General features: G+C 35.1%; 1 protein-coding gene across 1 annotated transcript; it reads left to right on the top strand.

The window, feature by feature from the left end:
* The first annotated feature begins 2425 nt into the window (after nt 1–2425).
* Nucleotides 2426–7922, top strand: LOC127661095 (dual specificity protein phosphatase 13-like). The gene is made up of 3 exons (XM_052151658.1): nt 2426–2725; nt 3029–3246; nt 5930–7922. Exons 1-3 carry the CDS (start codon nt 2601–2603, stop codon nt 6139–6141), a joined length of 555 nt encoding a protein of 184 aa, XP_052007618.1. The 5' UTR covers nt 2426–2600; the 3' UTR covers nt 6142–7922.
* The last annotated feature ends 3682 nt before the right edge of the window (nt 7923–11604 follow it).

Genomic DNA, 11604 nt, shown 5'->3' with positions numbered 1-11604 from the left:
GGGTTTTCCCCAATTTGCTGAGGTATTGAGTTCTTACAAGTTGCTTTACACTTGCAAGTCAAAATTTGGTTTTAAAAATAGGCAAAAAGAAACACATTTCTCCTGAAATTCTATTTTCTCCTAAAGTCTCTTGTTTTAGAGAGATATATATAAATATATTTATATATTTCTAACCAGGATAGAGAGGGAAGTGGACAGCCAGATGCACAACAAACAGACAAGTAAAGCACAGTCTCTGGTTTAAGAAACAGACTCCTCACACTTCCTAAACTCGCAGCTTCTAAATGCCAAAGACCTGCATTGCTGCAAGAGGATTCTTGGACAAACAGAACATTTGAATGTGCACAACGTGCATTGTGACTGATACAATTAATCCTTTTTCAGGTTGGTTCTCATTCATGTATGCCCAAGTATTATGGAAGTTAACATTCTGTACAAAACTAATATAATGCAATATCATAGAGGAAATATATCCATATGGCAGCAATTATCCAGATATGGAATGAGATTATTAAGCAAACTGTTATCAACCCTTACATGCCAACTGAATAAAATAAGGCAAAAATAAACATTTCACACAGTGTTTAGTGAGAAATATGATTTATTCAAACACTAAAAGTGGTTGTTCTGTATTTATTGTATTACAGTTGTAATAACACATTCTTAAATAACATTATGGTTATTTAAAATTGTATTATTAAAATTGTTACATAACATATATTATCATTAAGTAAATTGTAGCATTTGGTTACATTATGTTTTGTGATTTCTCATACCTTGTTGATATAACATCCATCCCTTGCACACTTTTCACCTCTAGTGGGTTAAGCTTTTCAGACAGCACAGGTCATGGAAGTACAGTACAGCACCATGAGCGAGAGTGTTACCCACTGGAAAAGTTTATTTTGAAAAAGAGGGGCGAACTGTTACGGAATTTAACGCGGGAGCTCAATACCGAACTGATGCGGATTGATTGAAAGGGGAAAAAATGTAATATGCAGAAAATCTCAGTATTAAAGTTCTTGTATAGTGACAGGCAGGGTTGGGAAATAACGGAATAAATGTAACGGGATTAAGTATTTAAAATACAAAACATAAGTAACTGTATTCCACTACAATTACAATTTAAATAATTGGTAATTAGAATACAGTTACATTCAAAAAATATTTTGATCACGGAAGAGATTACTTTGCATTTTATCATCATTTGTTTAATTTAATATTTAGTCCTTTCAGATGGAAAACATTTATACATATAAATAATGTGATCCAAAGTGCATTTGAACAGCGGTGAAACACTTTCTTATGATGTGTTAAATTCATACGAGCAGACAGAGAAGTAAGTTTGAAGTTTGGAGCAGAAGAAATAGAAATAAACCTTGTGTAAATTGTCAGCTTTACGCTAAGCTAAAATGCTATTTCTAGCCATTTTACATACACATGTTACCAGGCATGATCATATTTTTTATCAAGAAAATTCAGTTGGATCATAATTTTTTCTAGTAAGACTTTTGATATTAAAGCTAAAATTATATTCCAGATAATAATTTTTGTATTGTTTTCCTGTAAAAATCCTTAAAACAAGATCAGTTAGATTGATCTTGTTTTAGAAACAACACTGCATAAGATATTTATGTTTTTTTGAGTATTTTGAATACGTTACTGACCTTGAGTAATCTAACAAAATGCATTATACATTTTACAGCATGTATTCTGTAATCTGTAGTGGAATACATTTCAAAAGTAACCCTCCCAAACCTGCGTGACAGGGCAGAAAGTCTTGGAGAAGCTAAAGAAGAGAGGACACCGTCGGCAGTTTATGCAAGCTGCTGTGCTCATCATGCAGTGCCCTACAGGCTTCCGTCATGCCGCGCACAGTGCGTTTCATCATGCGTTTAGTTAATAAACAGATTTAGAGCTTATAACTATCTTCTTCCAAAAAAAATATGAAATATTATGTGTTTTCTTTTCTTTTTTTTTCTTTTTACTTTGTAATTGTGGCGAAGTTTAATACTTTTTAATCAACTCAAGTAAAAGTAAATGTACTATTATTTATTAATAGCCTATTTAAAAAATTAAAAATAGGGAAAAATTACTCAAGTAGGCCTACTGTAACGAGTGTAGTTGTAATTCCTTACTGTCTTACCTCTGTGGAAAAGGCATTATATTTCAATAGTTTAAATAGATTTCTATGTGAGATACCACTCCTTGTAATAAACGTATTTTAACCATCATTTGTTTTAGCAGCAAATATCTCCAATAAGACAAAAAACGCGCCGACATTCTGAATGGCTCAATGAAGGATTCTGCTGTCTGAGCCATCATGCGCCCCCTGGCGGAAGAAAATAGTGTCCCATAGGAAATAGTTATTCGCAGTAACATCCAAGTGCCTTTCCGTTATTACGTGTAGACGTCTACCAACAGCGGTGTGCCAATATGGTCAGCGGTATCGGGTGACCGAACACTGTCATAAAGAGCACCAGTTAATGTGGATCGCGACGTGCCAAACTGGTTATGTATGCTGAGCCCCCTAGAAAGACAGCAGGAAAACATATTTTCGTGCATAATCTCTGTTTGATCTGGGCCAATTCAGATAAAGAATGACAGATCAGAAAAATAAACACGGACTAATGGCTATTAAAGAGTTAGAGAACATTCTGGACACATGTAAACTTGACCTAACTCCAGTGGACGAGGTCTGGCCGAACCTGTACATCGGAAACGTGTGAGTCCTGCATAACTTATCATCATATTATTATGGTAATATAGCCTATATTACGCAAATAACTTTTATTTTAAGATTTACTATTGTGTGTGTTGTGTGTATACTGCACAAATGATTTAAATTCATTCTTATTATATTATGCTTTGAGAAGCTATTCATATCACATTCTTTTTGTTGAGTTTTGTTGATCTCAAAGTTTTATATTGTGCATCTCTGTTAGCATCAGTTCTGCAGATAAATCACTTTTAATAGCTGTCATAATGGTTGTTCTCTTACATAACACATATTTCAATTCTTCTACAGGGCCATCGCTCAAAATAGAAATGCTTTAAAGAAAATGGGCATCACTCATGTCTTAAATGCTGCCCACTCGAAGCAAGGCAGTATTGGGGATCAGAGCTATTACGACAATGCAATTGTATATTATGGTATCCCAGCAGACGACTCTTCATCATTTGACCTCAGTGTGCACTTTAAAATGGCTTCTGATTTCATACACAAAGCCCTGAGGAAGAAGAATGGTAAGTGACCACAGTCAATGATATTGAAATCATTGCCAAACAAGGATTTTGACAATTTTTCAATTAAACACTGATTAATTGAAATAGTTATGATAATTAATACATAAGCCTCTGTATTTATGCAATCGTTAAATTAAAGATGTATTGAAATCTGGGTTCAATACAAGTTAAGCTAAATTGACACCCTTTGTGGCATTATTTTGAATACCATAAAAAAAATAGAAATAATCTCATCCCTCCTTTTCTTTAAAAAATAAAAACAGTGAGGCACTTACAATAGAAGTGAATGGGGCGATCTGTAAACGTTGAAATAGGCTACTCATGATTTTAACGTGATAAAATCACTAAAACGGCCGTAAAAATGATAATTTGAACAACTTTACATCTCAAATAAAACATAATTGTAACAAGAATTAATGTAAGTGCTTTTATAAAATTATAAGCTTCACATTTCTGCCCTTAAACCATCCAGAAATTTGTCCCATTCACTTCCATTTAAATTGTTTTACTATAACCTTGATTTTAGTTTTTTGATTTTTAAGAAAAGGATGGATGTGTCTAAATATTATTTTTTTTATCAACTTTATGCCACGCTGGATGCATTGCGCAAGTTTCGTCATCAGCAAAGCGCTCAAGCACTTTTCTCCTGCAGCCCAATTGTTCTATCCGCGTGTCTTTAAACATGCAGAATGCGCATGTGCCTGAAAGTATTTGAACTAATTAATGGGTCCACAAGATAGAAAAACTCACATTTAAGCCATTGCTGTCACTAAGAAGTGCTAGAAGAATATGTAATCACTGCAAAAAAAAAAAAAAAAAAAAACATGAGACAAATGTGTAAATAGAATAGTGCATGTGCAAGTCAAGAATGCGTGTGTGAGGAGGTCAGGAGAACATACCAAGTCTGAAGGAATATAAAGACATCTTTATGTGTCTAAACCCTTGCGAAGAAATAGTCCACTACCTCTGTATGCGCGCACGGCAAAATGAAGTATACTTTGAAAGGCTCACATTCTACTGTATACACAAACGCCAAGCGTTCACGTCAAAACCAAAGCATAGGCTACTTGGGGTTTAACATGTATTGAACCCAGAATATTATTTTAAACCGTTTTTCCCCATCCCAAAGAACCCATATGACATCAAAGTATATCTTACATTCTAAAACCATCCATTGCTTTAACATTAGTGACTTACATTATCCTTTGGTTAGATTAGTCAAAAATGTTTTTTTTACACATTATGTGCTAAAATTATTTTATATTGCAGCAAAAAATGGCTGTTATTCATAATTTTGAGGACAGAATACATTATGCCTGCACTGCTTGTTTAATTTACTTAATTAAAATGAACTAAAGCAACACAGTTCTAACTTAATTTTGTTGCTTTCTATCCATTTAAGTTTGTTAAGTTGAAGTTTACGTATTTAATTAATTTGATAGGGAGCACAAGTGTAGAAATTAAGTGTTATTTTATGCATTTTAGAGCAAGATGAAAATATGTGATATGTGATTTGAGTGTCTTGTTATGCTAGAATTTTGTGGTGAAGAATGATGCTTTTGCTTAGGTTCAGGATGGACTTTCATGTTCAAGTGGTTTGATTTGAGTGTTACTTGGCTCTATAAGCATTTGCTGTTAAATTGACAGTGGAACAGTTTCACTGTTGCAACACTTGCTCTTCTGGCATATACTAATGATTAATCAAATAAATGAAGTTGGACCAACACAAGAAAATTTATTAAAGGTGGGGTATGTGATTTTCTTTTTTGACCATTTTTTCAAAATAACTTGAAATCCTATTCCTAACCCACTTACTGGCTGTAAATTAGAAGCACTGAAATGAAAATTAAGCAATTTAATCATCTGTGGAACGGGCAGGACTCGAAAAACTCCAGCCAATCATTTTCAAGACCATCTAGAATCATTGGACAGAAAATGTGTCAATCAAACGGTCGTACCATGCCCCCCCCCCCACCACCCTGGCGCGCGTGTCCCGTTCGTGCGCATACTCAAAGCTCGTGACCCAGTAACAGGAAGCGATTGTATTTATGTATGGAGAATAGAGCTTTTATAGTGCTAGTGGGGTTGTTCCACATTTCTATGAATCCTGTTTTGAATAGAAGACCGCTTTACAGACGCCAGGGCTGGCGATGTTCTTTTTTTTTTTTTTTTACAGTTATGAGAAAATCAGCTCTACACCTTTCAAGAGTGGTATGCGACCCCCTCCTCCTGCTGTGTCAACAATTTGCTCTGACAAATTGTCTGACAGGTGAATGCACTGTTTGACTAGTGAGTCTAGAACACTGCGCATCTGAGTTTTCGCTCGTGCATGATTGCGCGTCCATGTTTTTCGAATGGGTGGAGTCAGGGCCAGCGTTGGAGGAGAGAAGGTAGGACCTTAGAGTTGTGTATTTTCAAAATCTGCCGGCCGTTTTGCAAATCACATACCCCACCTTTAAATAAACCTTAGTAAATCAAGTTTAACTAACCTAACAAAGTTGCATTAAAACTGCTGTACTACATTAATTTGACCTAATCCAACTAAATTATGTTGGCTCAATGAAACTGGCTTATTCTGAATTAAAGACATTCAATTGTGTGTAAAAAACAATTATATAACTCAATAAAGTAAGGGTAATGACTTCATTTTTTGAGCGTGATAAACAGTGTGTTTTATCTTTAGGAAAGGTGCTGGTTCATTGCATCATGGGAATGAGTCGGTCTGCCACTCTTGTTCTAGCATACCTCATGCTGCGTCAGCGCCTTACTCTCTGCACTGCCATCCAAACGGTTGTACTACGACGAGCAATCTATCCTAACAGGAATTTTTTGAGCCTTCTCCTGGATTTGGAAATTCAGTTGCAGAGAAAACGAATGTTGTGTCCCATTCTCTGACAGGAAACGGTCACAAATGTCTCGAGCACACAAATGCACATGCATTCATTTTATATGAATGCGGTAAAAGGGTAACCATCATTGGTATGTTCACATTATTTATAATATTGTCATAATAAAAATGACGTCCCTCCTCCCCCCACCCCACCAAACATGTGTGCCTTTCAGGTTTAGTATTTTTATAGACCACCTTTGTACTTTCCCATACATTGAAAAGGTTAATGTATAAATAACTGACCATTTAACATTTTAATATTGTTTGAAAAGGCTTTAATAGACCATGTAACATGGGTGATTTTTATGTGCACAATGTAGTATAAATGAGGGATGTTATCTTTATGAAAGTCTTTATGATACTGTATTCAAGTTGCAGATCTTTGCACTGTAGAATACTTGTGTTAAGTGAAAGTGCCAAATGCTTCACACACGACAATTGATATTTACCAGTGGAGTCAGTAGTTAACACAGAATATCAGATTAAGCCATATTAAATTGTGGTTCATGGTTCATCTGCATTTTTGGACTAAGAAAACACTCACTGTTAAAAGTATACCTTTTACTTAGCTTTTGAAAGCCAAGTTTGGAGAACTTATGTGCCAACCACAACACCTTTCTGTTGACACAATCCTAAAAGCCTCGTTTAAATGTCTGATCAGCACTCTTGGATGTGATTTTAGTGTACGTTTTTGTTTTAACAGCAGAATAATGTGTTTCCCTCAGCTCATTGCTTCACACAAGTTTCTTTATTATCTTGGAGGAAATTTGAAGGTATAAAAACTTTAGTCAAATTTGCTGTATACTTACAACGTTAAACTGTACATTCGACTGATTTGACTTGTCCCTCCTTTTCTTTAAAAAAGGCACTTACAATGGAAGTGAATGGGCTACAAAACATAAACAATTAATGTTTTATCATTATTTAAGTGTGATAAAATCACTTACTAACTTGTGTGAAGTTAGAGCCAATTTTACAACTTCATTGTCATGATGATGTAATGTCAACAAACCCTAAAATGACTAAAATGACTGTAATAAGTATGATTTAAACAACTGACCAACTGACTATGGAGTGGTGGTGGCGTAGTGGACTAAATCACATAACTGGTAATCAGAAGGTCGCTAGTTCGATCCCCACAGCCAACACCATTGTGTCCTTGAGCAAGACACTTAATCCAGGTTGCTCCAGGGGGATTGTCCCTGTAATAAGTGCACTGTAATTTGCTTTGGATAAAAGCATCTGCCAAATGCATAAATGCAAATGCAAACAACTTTACAACTCAAATAATCAATGAGTTTTAACAGAAAAATTTCTGTAAATGCTATTATAAAATTACAAGATTCACGTTTCTGCCTTTAATCCCTCAAAAATTGGCCACATTCATGAGTTTTGCTTTTTTTTTAAAGAAAAGCAGGGATGAGTCAAAAGTATTTTTTAAAGTAATCAACATTATGCCACAAATGCTGTTGATTGAAGTCAACTTGTGTTTGAGCCAGAATATTACTTTAAGTGTTTTTTTGCTACGCTATTATGTGTTTTTGAAAGTATCAGTAACATCTGCACTACTGGATTCATATACAGATCAGTCACACAAAGCGAGGTGTCAAATAATATTAGACTTCTATATATTTGTTTATTTAAATAAAGTACATGTAAAAGTGCTTCTCTTGTTGCATAGTTTCATTTTTGTAACATAACCAGTAACAGTATATTTGTTGAGATTGACATGTTTGTGTTATTAAGAAATGTATTAGGATTGAATAAAGGAAAGCACGATTATAGTATGTGATCTGGCAGTGTGAAAATCTTTGTGTTACATGTGTACAAAGTAGGCCTAAATACTTATGGAAATCTTTCCTGAATCTTTTGGTCTTTATTTGGCTGCTGTAGAACCTGCATCCAAACTGCAGACGTGAGAACAGAATGTAAACTGTGAGATTGAATGTGATATTTCCTGTTTTTGGAGTCATGCAACTATTGAAATATAATTGCTTCAAAACTTATGTCAAACAGGGCCAGTTATGACATACAGTCTCCAACTTGGCCTGCGTACAGTAATCCTTAATGGCAATGTGCTTTCCAATGGGGTTTCATCAGTGTCTCCCCTGCATTCTCTAATCCCCTGTGTGATGAGACATGGAATGAGACTTGTTGCCAAGATGAACGCTCAATTATGCAGTTTTAACACACAAAGCTGTGCTAATAAGACAACTCCAGTTGCACAGTACAAGTGATATGGAATAAATTCATTTATTTGTTTGCCAGGTAATTTATTACATTTAGCATTAGTCATGTACCTCACATGGCAACTGGACAATAGCAGCAAAGATATAAAATGATGTTTCAAGGACAATCATTTGCCCCTGCTTTTGCTTTATCTTCCATTGTGCTTCCAAGTCTCACCAGCAGAGGGCAGTGCTTTGCTATGAAATGTAGGCTTTAAACAGCTATTAGCTGAAGAAAATTCTGCTCTTATTTGTACTGAGTGACCTCTGTCAGTAATTGTCTTTTTCTTTTGGTCTATCCAACTTACTAAGCATACACCAACATGGGCCTCCTTTGTGGTGTTCTGCCACATTCTGAAGACATTTGGTATATTGATATAAATATCAGGTTCTCTCCTGTCCTTTGTCACCTTGCCAATGACATTTCATCATCATGCACATCTATTTGAAGGACCTCACTCACCAAGATTGTAATGGAATAACATTAACTTACACAAACCTAAAGCAGTAAAACTCATTCCTCTGGATTTGCTCTTCTTGCAGTCACCCCGACAGCTTGACCTGCAGCTGTGCAGCCAGAGAAAGCCAGGCCCAAATGCATTCTCCAGACACAGAGAACATTTCATTAAGACACTACTTTGCTTCCTGATTAGCTGTTTGGCATACACAGTATGTTGATCAATCATGGAAGCAGTTGAGAAGAGAAAACGGGAACAGACACGAGCAGTTAAGCCAATTGTGTGTATACTGGATATCAGTGAACTGAGCTCTGCGTGGGCTCAAGCCAAGTCTTCTCTCCTGATCTGATTGTGGAGGAAAGAGAGGCGCAGAGGGGGTGGTGCTGATCACCGCAATACTGTCACACAAGTGCTCTGGAGAGCAGACACATCTGTAAATGATAACATCGTGTCAGTGTTTTCTCAGAGAAGACTGTCAAGGATTAGATATCTGAACTTGGATAAAAAGAATAAACAAACAAATCAGTCCTGAAGCAACATACAGCATGCTTTGACATGTAAAAACTGCTTAGAAGGAATAGTATTTTATGAAAAGCACAGTTAAAAAAAAATATTCTGCTTGTCAACTATCTACTTTGAATTCAGAAAGTCTCCATGACTTAAAACCAAATGGGGTCTTTCACAAAAGACCCCATTTGTAAATATGAAATGGGGAAATTTTGATCCCTTCATACAAATCATATAGGGTGAAAATAGGAAAAGTGGGACACTTCCTGATGAAGTTTCATTGGTATTTCTAAAATATGTTCCAAATGCTTACATCAGTGTCATCTCATACTACACTGAAAATCATGTTAACCAAAAAAATATGATTCATGTGTTAACATCTAAATTAATTGGTATTATTCAAGTCACAAACTATAATTTAATATCCCTGGATCAACCTGAAAATAAATAACTCTATAAGGTAACTATTAGCTTACCACTTTGAAATTAGTGTTGATTTTTAGTTATGGAGGAATACCATAGATTGTAAAAAAAGAAGGAATACACACACACAATGGAAATAATAACAGGTATCTAAAAAAAAATAAAGAATGTTGACTCAACACAAGCTGTATTTTTTATGATTCGTACTAGTTACTCTCTAAACCCAAAATTTGCCATTAATAAAAACAATAAAGTGGTCTTATTTAAACAGTACTTGAAATGTCACATTTTGGAATCATAACTGAAATATATACGTTTTTAAACATTGGCTTCGAGTACTACTAACTCAAAATTAGCAAGTACAAAATTGCAGCTGTGTGGTATACCCATAAGCCCTTGCACTTCAATAAATTATGTACTGTATGTTTGGTCAAGACAAGGGAACTTATGGGGAAATATAATAGTTTAAATTCTAATGACTATAGTTGTTTTGTTGTAGCTGGTTGAAAGTTGTGTGAAGTCACCATCAGGGTGATCTGTGTTACCTCTGGTGAATTTGGAGCATGTTAATTTTAAGTCTTTCTTCCCTATTCAATTGTACCTTACAAAAGTAGAGATTGATGTGCAATAATAAGTGCTGAGTAGAATCAAATAGTTCATAGTACAGATTCATCATAGTCTAGTCATAATTTTCCTTATCCTGTATAAGACTTGCAATAACTTAATCTAAATAATTTACAATACTTTAATCACAGAAGATTTACGTTTACTTGTAACTAGTAATCTGTACTTATATAATTAAATTCACTTAACTTGAGCTAAATAAGTAGGTTTACTTAGAAAAAGCATGCAAACCAACTGCTTAAAAAAATCTCAGGTCAGCTAATTAGATTGTACAGTGCATGATGATAGATGATTAAGTTTAAGTGTCCCACTTTAGCTGTGTTCAACTCACTGCATTTCCAAATAAAGAACGAAGAAAGCCAAACTTATGCATTGCACTGCACTGTGTATCACTTAAGGATACTCTATGACACACACTTTATAAAAGAAACAAAGACAAGTTTAGTAAAATGTATTGTGAGTTATTGTGATTCATTAATGTATGAGGTTACAATAATAGTAAGTAATAACACCTGTTCCCTCTTAAGAGGGAACAGGTGTACATGGCTTTCACACCCAGGCCATTAATTCCTTTTATTAGCTTCATAAAGCTGTAATTACTATGGGGCTCAAAGCTTGCTTCACTTGTTCCGAAAGAACAACTCTTAGTTAAGGTTGTTTTACACATATAGGCTAATTTACTGAACTAAACAGTTTCAGCTAAAATGAAAAGAAAGCAGAATATATTTGATTGGGTCTCTGACAAGCTTTACAAAACTTGTTGCTGAAATTGCATGTTCACAAATCTCACCATTTATCAAAGACTTGCCCTCAAGGCAAGTGAAAGGAACATCTGGATTTGAAGAGTGTTTAACCTAACAGCTGGCTTCATGTGAATGAGACCTCTCGAGATTATGTGCATTAGCCTACACAATGACTCATGATAAAGATGGATGCATGCATTAAATGCTATGATTGCCCCACCTTTACCTTCTTCTCCACTGCAGGAGTGACCTAAATCACTTGTGATCTAGCCAAGATATACACAATACGTGCACATTTAAGATCAGAAAATGTTCAAAACCTTAAGATCATTGTCTAGGGAAAGACAGTGCTTAGAAGGTTTCTAAAAGCAAATCAGCCTGCCCACTAAGACCTGGAAGAGCTCTTTGTATCCAGGGAGGTTTATAATTATACACCATTTAAAAAAAGAAATAGCTTCTAAAGGCATATCTGTGGACTGGCTGTC

This window comes from Xyrauchen texanus, chromosome 20 (genome assembly GCF_025860055.1).
Source record: "Xyrauchen texanus isolate HMW12.3.18 chromosome 20, RBS_HiC_50CHRs, whole genome shotgun sequence".
Lineage (NCBI taxonomy): Eukaryota > Metazoa > Chordata > Actinopteri > Cypriniformes > Catostomidae > Xyrauchen > Xyrauchen texanus.
The sequence above is the reverse complement of the archived record's forward strand: the minus strand, read 5'-3'. Positions and strand labels throughout refer to the sequence as shown.